The 17,026-nt window shown below is 47.0% G+C and overlaps 1 protein-coding gene across 2 annotated transcripts in view; it reads right to left on the bottom strand.

The window, feature by feature from the left end:
* ACACB (acetyl-CoA carboxylase beta) overlaps window positions 1-17,026 on the bottom strand; it is a 1,895,698-nt gene that overhangs the window by 1,750,312 nt on the left and 128,360 nt on the right. For both annotated transcript variants that reach the window (XM_086943101.1, XM_086943102.1), the window contains exon 5: window positions 11,167-11,265. In XM_086943101.1, the coding sequence (XP_086799227.1) occupies window positions 11,167-11,265 (99 nt within the window). The remainder of the gene's footprint in view (window positions 1-11,166; window positions 11,266-17,026) is intronic.

Raw genomic sequence — 17,026 nt, 5'->3', positions numbered from 1 at the left:
CACTTCAAGCACCGATGTCCGGCGGGACCAGGGCACGGACCGGCACTGGGGGCGCAATAACCAAGGGCAAAATGGATAAATCCGGCAAAACCGCTGACCAGGACCAAACAGCGGCAAAACTCGACACCATGCTTGCAGCCATGGAACGGCTGGAAGAATCTATCCAGCTCACACGCACCTCCCTGGCCACCAAGATCGACAGTGTGGCCATAGACCTCACGCACCTCCGCGCTGACCACAAAAAACTTGCTGACCGCACCACGTCACTGGAGGGAACCGTGAAGGAGCTCCAACCCCAAGCCAGCCAGACACATACCCACATACAGGACTTGCTGAACCGAGTGGAGTTCCTAGAAGACAGGGCCGAGGACGCGGAAGGCAGGGCGCGAAGAAACAATGTACGCCTGGTCGGCGTTCCGGAAAAATGGGAAGGGAGAAAGCCAGAAGACCACATGGAAAGATGGCTGACGTCCATCTTGCCTGAGGGCACACTCTCGCCTCATTTCGTGGTGGAACGCGCCCACAGAGTCCCGACCAAACCCTTGACGACGGGCTCCAACCCAAGACCCATGCTTCTCCGCATTCTAAATTACAGAGACAGAGACACCATACTGAGAGAAGCGCGCAAACTTGATGATGTGAGAATCGAAAACACCAAGGTAATGTTCTTCCCGGACTACACCATTCAAGTACAGAGGCAGAGACAATCCTTCTTAGCGGCGAAAAAGCGCCTACGCCAACTGGGCCTCCAGTACTCCTTGCTGTTCCCCGCGAAACTAAGAGTGATAGCCGGAGAGAGAACCCATTTCTTTACAGATCTAGCCGAAGTGGAGGCATGGCTGGACAGCGGCACAGACTCGGCCCCCAGAACACCGACGGACCGCACAGGCGGACGCCAACTTAGCGGGTCCAAGAGACGGCGCCGGCCAAGGCAACGGGCGCAGGAACACGCGAACAGGCCACAGAAGACGCCTCCCCCTGCGGACACTACACAGCAGGAAAAACGAGAAGCCCTACGACTTGTGCGGGAACTCAGTCACTCCCCAGCGCCCAGCGAACCAACTGGCAGCGGTACACAAGACCCACCAAGCGACGACGAAGCAATGTATGGAATATCGGACTCTCCTGTGACGGATCCTGGGCCGGACGTCACACCCCAAACATCAGACTACATCGGCTAGCGGGCTACTAGGACATATTCACCGTGCATCCCACACGAGCGCTCGAAAGGCCATCAGCGAAGAGACAGCGGATCCAGTCTGGGCCAGCCCGACCCGGCGAGGCCCATGGAACACTGCGGTCTGCAGCTGGCCCTGATGATACTCCAATGGACACTGACCAGCCGACCCCCTACTCCTGCGGCCGCCTGTCCTGCCGCACGCTGCTGAAGTCACGTAATGTATGGCATTAAAAGTCTATTTTGTATCCATGACTCTTGGGATTGGGACCGGCTTAGGCTTCCATACACCCCCCGGGAAGGGGAGCGACCCCTATATGATGACTCTAACAACACTTAACCAGCCGCTGCTGCTAGCACTGCACAGCTGCCCCCAGAACTGAACTAGACTTTGTTACTCTCCTAGAGAGCATGGACGGGAGCACGTTTGCCCACCGACCTTTTGGTATTTCGCATGTTTGCGTTGTTCATTGGCTAACTGTTTTATTGGCCATGTTGATTGCCTATTTTCCCCCTTTACAGTATTGCAATGGCGTGCGGGACAGTCAATATTCCTTACGGACAGTGGGCGGGCGGGGGGTGGGACGGGGAGGCCGCTCTGGGGAAACCGTTAATATAATGCAATGTCTGTGATCAATATATGTACATGGAATGTGAGAGGGATGCACACACCGTCCAGGCGGTACCAAATATACTCATACCTCAAACGCCACAACGTGCAAATTGCCCTTTTACAGGAAACGCACCTCTGCGAAACAGAAGTTACCACTTTGCGCCGCAGGTGGAGAGGTCACCTTTATGCCACACGTCACTCCTCCTATGCTAGGGGGGCGCTGGTGTGGATACGCCCGGGCACCCCATGGATAGCACAGGATACCTTGGTAGACCCTGGGGGGGAGGCATGTAGCAGTCCGAGGCAGGATTGACGGGAACCCAATAGTGTTAGCCTCGATCTATGCACCCAATACGGGGACACAAGACTTCTTAGCGCAGCTATCCAACACCCTGGCACCATGGCAAGGCATACAGTGGGTACTGGGCGGGGACTATAATTGCACACTGGACCCTTCGCTGGATCGCTCCCGTCCACCACTGCCCAATTCCCCTGCTCATCACGCAGCGCGAGCCCTCCTGGACTGGTCCGTGCAGTGGGACCTACAGGATGCGTGGCGCAGCCACAACCCAGACACCAGGACCTACTCCTTCCACTCAGGGGCACACGACTTACATGTACGCCTGGATAGATACATGGTCTCTAGAGATCTGCTGCCGGCGATCAGAGACACACAATACTTGGGCCGCACACATTCGGACCACAATCCACACCTCATGACAATTGCCTGGGAACAACCGAGACCACCAATCCCCACCTGGAGACTACAACCAGACCTTTTGCTTGACGGCGCATTCAGAACCTCGATAGGGGCGCAAACAGCACAACACTTCGAAGATAATAACAACACTGCTTCCACACCCCAGCTAGAGTGGGACGCGTTCAAAGTAGTACTGAGGGGCCTATGCCTCGGCACCCAGGCACACACCCGCCGACAGTTGGAGGCAGACCTGAAGCGGTTGGAAGGGGATTTGCTGCAAAAGGAACAGGAAGCGGCAGGAGGGGATAGTGTAGGGCTGCTCGAGGCGAGGACGGAACACGACAGACTGATAGGCAGACTGAAACAGGTCAACTTCGCTGCACACTCGGCGCGCACACACCGCTACGGCGACAAGCCAGGCAAACTGTTGGCCTGGCTGATACGACGAGAAGACCGCTCTACCCCAGTGACGGCCATAAGCCCGACCGCAGACACAGTGGTATACACCCAAGCGGACATACATGCCGCCTTCGTGACACACTATAAGACATTATACCGGTCACAAATGGGCGACCCACGACCAGACATCCAAGCATACCTAGAGGAAATCACGCTCCCCACCCCAACTGACAACCAACGAGACGATCTTGGATCGCCGTTGGTGGCGGAAGAACTGCGTGATGCCATATTTGCCCTCTCAAATGGGAAAACCCCTGGCCCGGACGGGCTGCCCGCAGAATATTACAAAGCATACTCAGACATCCTCATCCCCGAGCTGCTCAGAACATATTCGGCAGCTCTAGACAGCTCATCCTTACCAGCGTCCATGAACGAAGCAATGTTGGTATCGCTTCTCAAACCAGGTAGGGAAGAGACACTCCTCGGGTCATACCGACCGCTGGCCCTACTCAACACGGACTACAAGATCCTGGCATCAACACTGGCCCGCAGACTGGCGGCCTTGGTGCCGGCCCTAGTGCACAAAGACCAAAATGGGTTTGTCCCGACAAGATGCACCTCCCACAATATCCGGAGGCTGTTCAGAGTACAGGAGTATGCAGTCCAGACGTGGCCGAGATCGGGTTGCCTGGTGCTGGACTTGGAGAAGGCGTTCGACTCCGTCGAATGGCCCTATCTAGTGGCAGTGCTACGTAAGTTTGACCTAGGTGATGACTTCATAGAACTGGTGGGCTTGCTATATGGGAAGCCTGAGGTTAGAGTGCGCACTGGGAAACTGATATCCGAGCCCATCTCAGTCAGAAGAGGCACCAGACAAGGCTGCCCACTTTCCCCATTATTATTTTCCCTGGCGATCGAGCCCCTGGCCGAACGACTGCGCATTAGTGGAGCACGCTGGGGCATCCCGCTAGCTGACGGCACACATGTCGTGTCGCTATATGCGGATGATTTGCTCTTGTACATCAAAGACCTAGATAATGTGCCGCTGGAACTGTCGGACATTTTCCGAACGTTCGAACTAATGTCAGGCCTCAAGGTCAACTGGGCCAAATCGGGGGCATACTCGTTCACTCCTGACGACCCGGACCCTGTACTTTACATCAATAATGAACGACTCCCATGGTATCAAACCACGTTCAAGTACCTGGGTATACACGTGTATAGGACCCCCCCAGACATTTTGGACGGCAATCTGACACGGGCCATAACGTCTGTCAGAACACAGATCGCCTTCTGGAAGACCCTCCCCATCAATGTGCCAAGCAGAGTGACCTTAACAAAAATGATAATACTCCCCAGGCTCCTGTACTATTTTGCCAACCTCCCACTATACATCCCTGTCCGTGTGTTCAGGGAGCTGGAGTCCATGCTCAGAGATCTGATCTGGAACACAGGCAGACCGAGGGTGGCACTGACGAAACTATACAACCCGGTCACTGAAGGCGGCATGGCAGTCCCGAACCTGGAGCTCTATTATCTTGCCGCACAGGTGCAATGGGCGGTGGCCTGGATCTCGGGCAGAAACCTAGAGGACACGGCTACGGCCACAGACATCCTCTCCCCACTGCAGATACTTACCCTATTCCACCCGCTGACGAGCCCTAGGAAACACTCGCAACTGCATGTAGCTGTGGCCACTAAATGCTATGATAGATGTTTACGTCTCACTAAAACCACCGTACCATACGCGCCAGCGTTGCCACTCCTGGGTACCCCCAAGGCCACGTCAGTCGTGACGGAGGCGGCACTGGAACAGTGGACACATGCAGGCATAGAAACAATGACGGACTTGTACGCAGATGGCGCTCTACTCCCTTTCGAGACGCTGGCTGCTGACACGGGGCTCCCTGCGGGACAATTCCTGCAACATGCCTCAATACTGAGGACGCTCTCGCAGAAATGGGGGACCATCGCTGACGAACCACCCACGCACCAGCTAATCCAGTGCATGCACGTGATGGGCAACGGGACGCATGTGGTGCACTGGCTGACACAGGCGCTGCTCTCGCACACACAAATCACATTGCAACCCCTACGGGATAAATGGGCGGCAGATAGAGGGAAGGCATGGACGGACAAGGAATGGGCGGTGATACTTTCAGGTCCCCGCAACATTCCCCGTAACGCACGCTTCACACAGATCCAATTTTATGTCCTGCACCGTGCATATCTATCCCCGGACAAGATAAACTCATATTTCCCGGGCACAGAGGCCAAATGCCCGAGATGTGACACGGAGGGAGCAGACCTCCTCCATATGCTGTGGCAATGTCCCCTGCTTCAAACATACTGGCAGTCGATACTAACTCTACTGAAGCACTGCACGGCGATGCAGATCCCATTCTCGTGGGAAGCATGCCTGCTGGGCCTCTTCCATAGGACCAAGCTAAACAGGGTACCTTCCCGCTTCTGGGATCTTGGCCTTATTACGGCAAAGAGACTCATCACAAAGCACTGGAAGCGGGCGACACCACCCGCGATGGAACACTGGCACGCTTCACTAGACAACTGGGCGAAAGCGGAGAGTATATCCTTACATAATGAGGAGACGGCGGGACTGCGTAAATACCCCATAGCGACACTCTGGGACGACATGCTCCGCTCCTTCCACAGTGGGCCCCAGACGCCAGAGACTCCTGAGGGACAGACACCCCCGGACGGGGAACACAGAGATGACCACCACGCTCCAGACGCAGCGGACAACAGACGTACCGACCACACACCTGACACCTAGACTCCCCCCCTTCCCCCCCCCTGCCCCACCAGCGCGCCACAACCGCGGCCACCCTCCAGCATCGACATAGTAGCTACCGGATTTGCCAGAGCAGATACGACCCACACCACCACTGGATCCCCCTCCCCCTCCTTGCCCCCCCCCACCGTAGTTCCTGCTGCCCGCCACACCACACGCCACACGACCCCAAGTTCGATATCCTTTTCCCCTTACGCTTTTATTGATTTTGTTCACAAAACAAGCCACGACAACAGAAATAGCATGATCACGCAATGTTTAAATGCTGATTTTATCCGCACACTGCTGCAATGTACTTTACAAACTGCTCCACGTTCTATGTATGCATTTCTTTAACTACTGTACCTTAGTACATCAAGACTCTGTATGACATATGCTTGACTTTTTTTTTCCTGTGCATTGAATAAAAGATATATTTAAAAAAAAAAAAAAAAAATGAATATTCTGTAATTGTACGGGGGTGGTTATTGGGAGATTACCCCTCTGATGTGCATATTGCTTAAGGCTGCTGATTTTTTTTCCCGTTTAGTGCATTGAGAATATTTACAGTATATTTCAAAATGCCAATAAAAATATTTCAACAAAAAAAACTACAAATGTTCACTAAAAAGATTTCCAAAAACAATAGATAATAATAATTGGAAAAAATGATGTACATTCCTAAAACACTGCCCATCCATTTGTTCATGAAACCCCATTTCCCCAAAATATTTAATAACTTCAAAATAATTAAGATGGTAGATAATTACCAATTTAAATGTTAAGTAATGTCTATACTTATCATTAAAAATCTATATATTGAAATACAAATCCCACCCACATAAATCCATGAATAAAGAGCACAACCCAAAATGACATTGACTAAAATAATCTAAAAGTAATGAAACATGTAAATAAATAATTAAACTGCAAACAAATTACATAAGTAATCGTTCAATTAATATTATAATTAAAAAAACATTTTTCAAACACACCCGAAATAAACTACCAGGAAAAAAAGATTACAAACTGTGTGATTAAAAAGCAAATAAAACATCTGTAAAATAATTTAAAAAATGAAATCATATAATATGTTAAGATAATATAAAAACAGTATTATATTAAACATTATTTGAAACTTTGATAATATTGTAACAAGCATTGACAAAGCAAACCGGCCTCATTATTTTAACTTATTCACTTCGTCAATGTCCTTTGTTGATGCTATGCAGCAGAATCGAATACTTATCGCCCATGTTGCTTTGGCATGAACAAAAATGTTAAAAAAATGTAATGATGTCTATGGGCATGTGAAGTTCTTGCACGTTAACTATTAGGACACTTGCATGCACACACAGCATGATGCACCTGCTATTATGTTTTTTGTGTTGTTATTTAATGTCAAAACATGGAAAACAGCACTTGGAGTGGTAAAAGTTAAAAAAATAATAATAATAATTTTAAGTGTGTGAAAGCAATTTTGAAAATTAGTGACCCAGAAGTAATTTGCAACTGCTAGGCCCTCTGAAAAATACATTTAAAAAAACACATTTTTTGTAAGGTTTGTCTCAGATGAAGTGGGTAGCATGGACAGCAGGTAGGGGAGAAATCAACACCTGCAGAAACAGCAATGGGGAATGTGTAAGGGGTCAATAGATCAGCTTGAGACAGGGGACAACTTAAAAGAATTGAAATCAAAGAGGATGGGTTTGAGGTAGCAATGGACAAGCTGAGGGTGGAAGGTAAGAGGGGGCAACCCAGAGTGTGGGGAGGCAGTATTTGTCAAGTAAAGCAGTACATGAGAGAGAGATGAACAAACCACATGTACTCTCACAGAGCGCTGAAAGAGAAAGAAAAAAATAGTTCCCTGAATGTGAGCAGTGGAATATTATGTCATCTAATCTAAAGGAAGGTAAAGAAGCTATGGTTTACTCCTGCGCTTGTCACAAGAAAAAATGCAACCTTTCCAGAGTGGAAAGACTTGGTGAATATCCTTAAGCACGTGTGTTTTTGGGTGAGCAGACTCACAAAGAATTCCAACCATGGAACTACCACTTGCCATCTATTTTCAGCTACTATATATACACATTTTCAGAAAGGTGGCAACATCCAACATCCAAGCCTTCCTAGAATCCAGACCTCAACATATTATGAGCATGTTATGAGCACTGGCAAATTTAGAGATGCTATGAAAACTCTGGTTTTATGGAAAAGTGGTAATAATTGGTAATTTCACTGCATAACACCAAAAGGGGCAAGTGATTTTCTTTTTCACTGTACAAGTAGATTTATTTAGTGTTCCTGTCCCTTAGACAAGTTGACATTTTATAAAATTCCACGCTCCTTGGTAGGACAACCACAAGAAGAGGAAGGAAAGTCATTAAACAAGTAAATGAAAGTGACAAGAAAGTCAACCACTGATTAAGAAATGGGCTGACCCAGAAGCCCACTGCAAATTTGGTATGGTTTAGACAAAAAACAGATGAAAGCTGTTTTAGGCAAGTCCTAAAAAGAATATACTCACCTTTAACCTTTTTGCCCTCAATATTTTTGCAGTCACGATGTTTTGCACACGTCATCAGTCAGATGATATTTTGGAGAATAAATTCAGTCTAATACTGAAACTGACGAGCATATACCAAGAGAAATCAGCAGCATGACCATGGTGTGGTGATATTGTGACACACACGGCACAGAGCTGTCATGAGTAAAGGTACTCTGGACAGATGCGATATTTAAACCAGATTTCCCAAACTGTGGGTCACGACCAACAGGTGGGTCACTAGATCATTTCTGGTGGATCGCAAAAGACCAATGACTAAAGACGCCTTTACGTTTTGTATTTATCTTCGCCCATTTGCTGTGCTTCAAAGACAGGTGAAAATTCAGGCAAAGCGTTCTGAAAAGCAGGTTTTAAAGTGAAGTCTGAGACAACCTTGCTGGGTACGGTACAAGGGGCGTAAAAGGAAATATTGTAGGATGTCATCCTTTTTGTAATGTACAATTACATTTAGATACCTCTGAATGAACAGTAAACATAATTTGGAATATATCAGCAGTCAGGAAACACAAATAGAAGTAAAAGTTTGTAATTCTGAAGTATGACAGAAATTTAACAGGATCAAAACAAATCAAGACACTTTTACTTGGTGATGCGCTAATTATAAATATTTAATGAACATCAATTTCAACACATTATAATTTATGTGCTATATAATTTTATCAGTTAAAACTTTATGTCGGTGCAAATGCAGGGCCCATTTCAATAGAACATTTTACTTCTTCCTATACTCCCGCCATAACCGAGATTCACTGGATGCTTAGGAGCTCTTGCAGTTTGACCTTTTGTACAGTTACATGGCAGTCTTCTCCCACCTTACAACTTTTTGAACCAAGCAGCAGACTCAATTTCCGAAGAGGTAGGAGTCCTTTCATGGTCTGGTTTGGATGGGACTATAGGGTGCTATCAGGAAGAGGCTACATCCATTTCCAAGTGAAAGACCTCATTGTCAAATCCCAGACTAAAGATGTCCAAGGAGAAAGGATTACGCTCATCCAGAGGGAGAGACAAGCTTGACCCCAGCACACAATATCTCCAGAGCACAAGTGTTTTGGATGCTTGTACTAGATGCCCACTTCCTTTACTCTGAGTAAATGCAGTTGTAACATTTCATCTTGAACTCAGAAAACAATTGTGCTTGATCACTATGTCCTGAAAGGCTGTCCTACAAATGGGTTTAAGAGAGACCTTTTTTAGGTAGCCTCTTTCCCCACCTGCCACAGAGGTGCTTAGTACTGTTTCTGGTTTCTGAGCCTCCAAACTCCGCTTACTACTCTTTCTTCAAAATAATATCCATAGTTTCTGTGCAACAAGGTCATGCCCTTTTCTTTAAAGATACTGCTTGGGGTAGTTCAATACAGAATTTAAAATTGACAAAAAGAAAAAAACAGCTCAAGAAATAAAAAAGGAGGAGGGGCTAGCATAAAATTGATATGTGCCAAAGATGCCAGTTGCAGTACACATCAAGAAAAGAGGAAATTGGAGAATATGTGACTACATATTGCATTCGCAAGCAAAGATGGTATTAGACATGATAGGCATTAGTTACACAGCTTTGAGGCGCACTTTCCCCGCTGAGCTACTAGAGTGCAGGTTCACCACACTTTACGAACAGGATCAAAATACGGTTTGCTAGTAAAACCATGGTTGCCTTCAAATTGGAAGCTAAAAGATTCTTTATAAACAAGTTCTAACCTTAAATAACTTTGGATCATCTGCTCTAAGTCTTTGGACTTACAAACTGACAACTTGCACCGAGTGCTACTCTTCTTTTAACCTATCATTTGCTCCCCGCTTAGCTGCCCATGTACCATTTATTGTTTTACTATTTATTGACCCCATGTTTGTTGTAACTGGTTGGTTTGTTATTCATATTTGATGCCGGTACTGCAACTTATTCCCTTCCTTACCGCCTACTGTAAAGCGCTCCGATATCCTTCGGGATCATGTTCGTGCTATATAAAACTTTATAAATAAATAAATACCTATTCAGATTGGCCTATCGTGAAGGACCTTTATTTTAAAGGTCAGCAGCAAAGGAATCTCCAAAGAGGAGTTTAATTCCCTCATCAGGTTGGTTAGTAATCATTGGGCAATTTTACTTACTATATAGTGCTATTAAGTGGCTACAAGGTAATGTGTATCACTCTTTAAACTCTGTAGTAAATAAGTGAACAAATGAAATCTTTAATTTCAAGAGGGAATTTAGACAGTCCATAATATTGACTTTTGTACAGCAAAAGTATGTTTGAAAACACCGTAAAACACAGAAGAGGCCGGACCTTCACAATAAGCTCAACAGAAGGCATACATTTCAAAACAATCTTTTTGCTGACAGATCAATAAAGTTCAAATGATCATCATCATCGGGTAGACACGTAATTATTTTTTCTTTTAGTCCATTATGAAGAGGGGGCCATGACACAGTTTCCCAAAAAAATGTTTAATGTTTATTTAATCAAAGCCTTGCATCCTGGAGAGGACTTCATCAGGGGAAGTGAAATCCTTTATGTCCAATTGGATTCGGTATGGACCAGTATATGTAGGGTAGGGCATTCAAAGCGCAGTCTCTCCCAAGTAGGTTCTGCAGAGTAGTTCAGAAAAGTATAAGTAAAATTCGACAAGCTAAAAATTTACTGTGAAACATTTTGAGCCTAAAGAGGGAGCAGATCAGGGGTCGGGTAGGATAAAGCAGTGTAGGGTGTGAGTTTAGAGCTGTGCAGGTTCTGTCAACACTGTTGAAAATATGGAAGACTATGCAAGACTACTGAAGTTCCTGGGATGTTCACGTAACACTGAGAGAATGATTGAACCAAATGTGCTTCAATTCCAGATTCAATGCTAGAATAAATGTTTAACAATAATTTACATTCTAAATGTGCTATAAAGACACATTAGTAAATAGTAAACTCAAATTACAACATACCACTCCCACTCCACGACAGTGTTGGAATTTGTGCTGTTTGAGCTACAATTGTTGAAGCCACTTTATCTCCCAATGCCCACATTGCTTGACTTGGAGGACCTTAAGGGAAACAGTGAAAAGGTACACAGTTAGCAACATGGCTTTGAGGAAGGAGAAGAACAAGTTATTCCCATTCAGTAACAGTAACGCTCTTTTCTGGTGTATATCTAACCATAAATTCCTCCTCTTTAGAATAGCCCCATGCAGCAGGCTGAATGCAGAGAACTAACAGCAGAGCTCCCGAGCAATAGGAAGCAGCACGATGTGGCTCCGCACTGGGCTGGCTGTCAAGGCTGTAGTACTTAGTGAATATATGTAGGCATACCCACACCACAGCCTGGCTTATATCATGGGCAGGCATTCCTCATACCAATGCCGTTGCAGAGGCATTTGCTCTTGTGGAATGGGCTCTTAAGCCCTCCGGGGGCTGCTTTTAAGCAGTGCGTAGCAGATTCTAATGCAGAGCATAATCCACCATGAGAGGTCTTCTTTTACTCCACTGCACCCAAGAAGCTAATGTAGAGCTGATAGCCTACCCAATGATCTATTTTCTGGCTGATGCTAAAGCTCAATGCTCTCTTTTGATCAAGGTAATGGAGACTCTCCTCCTCTTCCAAAGTACAAGGCGAATCAAAGAATGCAGGAACGGTGATTGAGTGGCTAATTTACCAAGATGGAAGGATGTCACGATCTTCAGGAAGAAAACCACCCGGGGGTCCTCACCACCAACTTGTTTTGGAAAGAAGGCCTGCAGCTCACTCACACAGTGTGCAAATGTGATGTACATAAGAAAGACTGTCATCAGTTTAAAAAGCCCTAAGAAGCAGCTATTCATAAACTTGAAGCACATAAGTAATGTCAAGACAGGTTAAGGTCCCACTAGGACAACACAAAGGGTTTGGGAAGAATCATATGTTAAGAGACACAAATCACAACTGGTGATTTAAACAGGGACAATTGTTCCAGTAAGCCCAGAAGGGCGGAAAAGCCCATACATAACCTTTTATTGTGCGCATTACAAGGCCCTGCTGGGCTAAGCAAGAACAAACAAAAGAAGAATGGAAAATTTAGCTTGTAAGGCGAAAGGATCTCCAGCACTGTATCAGGCAACAAATTTGTTCCAGCGTAAATGGACTTCATGGAAAGGCATCTAGTAATAATAATAATAATAATAATAATAATATGCAAGTTTGTAAAGCGCCTGGTTACACTAGGCTAGTCTGTCCCGGCGCTGAGGTACCGACAGCCAAGAGGCAGGTTGCCAAGCCATTCCACCCCCCGCGTTCAGACCCTGCCACCCATTAGCTAGTCAGTGGGGCATAGGAAGGTTTTTAAGTGGGGAATAGGAAGGTTTTCAAGTTCCTACGGAAACCTGTCTCCGAGGCCTCTAGCCGAAGGTACCCTGGGAGTTTGTTCCACTGTTGAGCCGCCAAGAAACAGAAGGAGTGGCCGCCCATTCTTGCCCTCCTGATAGCGGGAATCTTGACCTGCCCCATTCCGCTAGATCTCAGTTGGCGTGAAGGGGTATACGAGTTCAGAAGGTTATGTAGGTAAGTGGGCCAGTTCCTGTGAAAAATCATATGGCTCACACACAGAGCCTTAAACAGGATTTGCTCTTTGATTGGCAGCCAATGCAGGGCATTTCTGGAGGAGGCTCTCTTGGGTAGCATCAGAACAATGCAGGCCGCTGCATTTTGGATACGCTGAAGCCTCTGTATGCAGTTGACATTAGCACCCAGGTAAAGGACATTTCCATAGTCCAGCCTAGAGGTTACCAAGGCATGGACCATGGTTTTCCTAGCTGTGGTAGGCAGCAGGTCCAGTGTCTTACGGAGACCACGCAAGACTCAAAACATGTGCCTGCCACCCGCCTTGTATGGTGCTCAAAAGAGAGCTTGGGGTCAAGCCACACCCCTAGGTTCTTGACCTGTTCACTAGGCACAGGGTAGGGCCCAGGGTCCGTGGCCACCAAGCCGATGTCCAGACAGAAGGAGCTCCCGTTCAGTTTGAGGCAGTTATCGGCCATCCATACTGCTAGTTCCTGCATGCATGGGTTGAAGTTGCAGGCTGCCTTTTCGTCAACTTGCGGTAGGGATACAACCAGTTACGTGTCAACGGCGTAAGACACGACTTAGACGCCAAACTTCCCCGCAATCTCTGCCACAGGAATGACAAAGATTGAATAGCGTCGGATAGTGTAGATCCCTGAGGCACCCCCTGTTTCAGCCTGATGCTCTTAGACAGATGAGGTCCCTGTGCTACCTGAAAACTGCGGTCCCGCAGGAAAGATTCCATCCATTCCAGAGCTTAACCAACCACTCCTCCCTTTCTGAGACATTGTAGCAACGTGTGATGGGCCACCGTGTCGAAGGCGGCACTCAGATCTAATAAAATTAAGGCCGCCGTCTGTCCCTCATCAACGTACCTTCTAATAGTCTCAGTGGAAAGGAGCAGGGCTGATAAGGTTGAGTACAATGCTCGGAAGCCGGACTGGGTGGGGTGGAGAAGGCTATGTTTGTTAATATGAGCCGTTAACTGGTTGTTCACTACCTTCTCTGCAATTTTTGAAAGGTATGGAAGTAGGGAGATGGGCTGCAGATTGTCTAGCTGGTCCACGCTAACATTCGGCTTCTTTTTCAGCGGTAACACCACAGCCTCCTTCCATTTCTTAGGCACAATGCCTGAACTAAAGGAGAGATCTAACAGATGCCTGATATATGGTTCAACGTCCTCCATACTCCCTCTCAGCACCCCTGACCTAGCCGGATCTCTGGGGGAACCAAACCGAATGCTGCTCAGTATCTTTATTAAGCTCTCGCGGTCAGGAATAGTGAAGGTGTCCAGCCCTTCTCCTCCTCTTATGTTGCTGGGGGCCGCACCCTCAGCATGCCCCACCCTTGCTGAGACCGGGAAGGTGGATTATATCTTCTCAACCTTTTTGGCAAAACACTCTGCCACCCGGTCGCAGGATTCCACTGAGCCTATAAATGGTGCAGCGATATTGGCCAGGCAGGAGATCTTTTTATGAATGGCAAACAACTCCTTTATCGAGTTGACAGCACTCTCAATTCTCTCCTTATAGTAGGAGGCTCTCGATTTCCTAATGAGGGCATGGTAGCTCTTGAGACTCACTTTGTACACATTCATACTCGGGACCGAGAAGTCCCTTCTCCATCGCCGTTCCAAGCGTTTACAGGTAGCTTTTGCCATTCTAAGCTCATCTCCAAACCAAGGGGCCGATTTTGCTTGCCTTCTGGACGCTTTGGCGGCCCAGGGTGCACAACTATCCAGTGCCTCCGTAATGCGCCTATTTAAGGCTTCACAGGCCGAATCAATCTCCCCCCCGCCCGGGGGTCCGCCGTGTAAGAGTGCTTTGTTGAAGTTCCCTTGGACGAAGCTAGCCCATCTCCTGTGTTTTGTCCTGTATTCCACTGTCTTTTGTACTTTTCGAGCCGGCAACTGCACCTTTAAAAGGATCAAAAAATGATCCGACCGGGGAACCGGACGCGGCGGCTCCATCTGTAGCGCATGCCAGTTTGCGAAGATTGGATCAAGTAAGTGGCCCAGTAAATAGAAGCAAGGAGAACATACATCATCACGGTTTTCAATTCAAAAGCATTTAAATGACACCTTTCAATCTCCACCCATGGAGGTGTAAGTTGGACGTAGTACCCTGTACTTCTATTGAAACAGGCATAGTCCTCACAAAGCAGAAGCCTGACCAGAGTAAAAATTTTCAGAGCTCTCAATATGAAACCCTCCAGGCCCAGACTAGGGCACTCAAGATGACTTGGGCCGGTCTTTCCTAATTTGCTTCAGAACACAAGGCAGGAGAGGTATCAGTGGGAAAGCATAGAAAAGACCATTGCTCCATCATAGCCATAATGATTATCATTATGAGGGCCCTGGAACAAACTCCAGCATGCACCATTGCTGAAATTCAGGTTCCCAGAGTTAGTGAATCGATCTAGCCGGGGATTCCCCCAGTGTTTGAAGACATCCTGCACCAATTTGAGACTGAGACGCTACTCAAGATCTGAAAGATGATGCCTGCACAGTTCACATGTTTTGGCATTCAAAAACCCTGCCAAGTGTTTCGCAATAGGGAAAATGTTCAGATTTTCCAGTTCCCTACAGAGGAGGAGAGCCTCCTGGCACAGGGCCCAGGACCCCACCTCATCATGTTTGTTGCAGTAAAGCATGGCAGTAGAGTAGTCAGAAAGAACTTGCACCAATATAAATTGCCGGAAGCCCCGGTAAGATGATGTGGAGCAGGCTCTCTGTAGGAGACCAGAGACCTCTGATCACTTCTCCTAGAGAACCTCAAACCAGCAGCAATGTATCTGTAACAACTCTGAGCTCTTAGAGGGGAAGGCAGAACATCTTGCTGTGGGTCAGATTGTCTGACAAATACTACCGCAGATCCTGAATCCTTTAACTTGAGACATGGAGTCCTGATGCTGAGCACAATGGTATTTGAGGTTACATTACAGACGTTGCATATGCCATTTGGCTTTGGGGACAAGGAGACCGCCTTTGACCAAGAGGCCAAGAAGCCTCAGACGCATCCTCACCTGGGTCCAGGCTTAATTCCAAAACATCCAAATTACAACCTGAATATCAAGGACACTCTGCACTGGAGAAAAGGCTTTAAAAGTCACTGTGACAGAAATTGTCCCAACTAATGCAAGTTTCTGTGTGAAGCTTAAGTGGGCATTCAGCTCTTCAATATGGAAACCCAACAAGTTCAAGAGTTCATCCGCCATCTGAAAGTAGTCCACAAGGATAAGTTACTTACCTGTAATCCTAGTTCTCTTCCAGGGGTATCCTCATCAAAGTCATAAGCACTGAATATTCCCGCCCATGTGCGGGACCCCGGAAACAATATAAAAATATATATGCAAAAAACACATATCTCGCTCCACATATATGTGTGTACATATATTATTTTTCTCACAACAATGCAGCTCCATAACTGAGGGTAAAAAACAATGTAAACACATATACATGCACTGCAATTATTTAGGAAGCAAAAGGAAAGACAACACATTAGGTCAAATAATCTTTGAACTTTGTGTTTTAATGAGTAAACCACTCATAAATCCTGAAAATTGCTTGTAAATAGACATTGTTAGCCCTCAGGCTGCATTGTAAAAACAATAGCATAGAAAATGAAACCATTTTCAACAAAAAACTGGCACCGTGCCTTTAAGGCAGCCATGACCCCAGGCTTCCCATCATGCCTCAGGGGTGACAGTTAGGTCAGTTGTTCTTTGCATAACCCTGAAGACAGGGCTCAACCACAAGATTGAAAACAGTACCAAATCTCATTTACCTGGGGAGGCGGTGGGTTGCTTATGACTTTGATGAGGATACCCCTGGAAGAGAACTAGGATTACAGGTAAGTAACTTATCCTTCTCTTCCAGGGGATCCTCATCAATAGTCATAAGCACTGAATAGAATAGCAAGCCCATCAACCACCTGCAGGTAAATGAGAAGTACATGACCCAACCAAATCATAACAGCCAAATCCTCAGCTGTTAAACAGATTCCTCAGGGAGGCCTGGCTCACCTGGGTATCTGCTCTCGTGTCAGAATCTAGACAGTAATGTCTGGTAAATGTATGGACAGACCTCCAGGTCGCCGCTTTACAAATCTCAGACATGGGCACATCATGCAGGTAAGCCGCCGTGGCTGCTCTACCTCTCATGGAATGCGCCTTAGGAGTACCCCCCAGAGGCTTCTGCGCCAATTGGTAAGCAAGCTTGATACACGAAACGATCCACCTGGAGATAGAACGTTTCGACGCTGCATGACCAG

This window comes from Lissotriton vulgaris, chromosome 11, assembly GCF_964263255.1.
Source record: "Lissotriton vulgaris chromosome 11, aLisVul1.2, whole genome shotgun sequence".
NCBI lineage: Eukaryota > Metazoa > Chordata > Amphibia > Caudata > Salamandridae > Lissotriton > Lissotriton vulgaris.
This window is presented reverse-complemented; position numbering and strand designations above follow the sequence as displayed.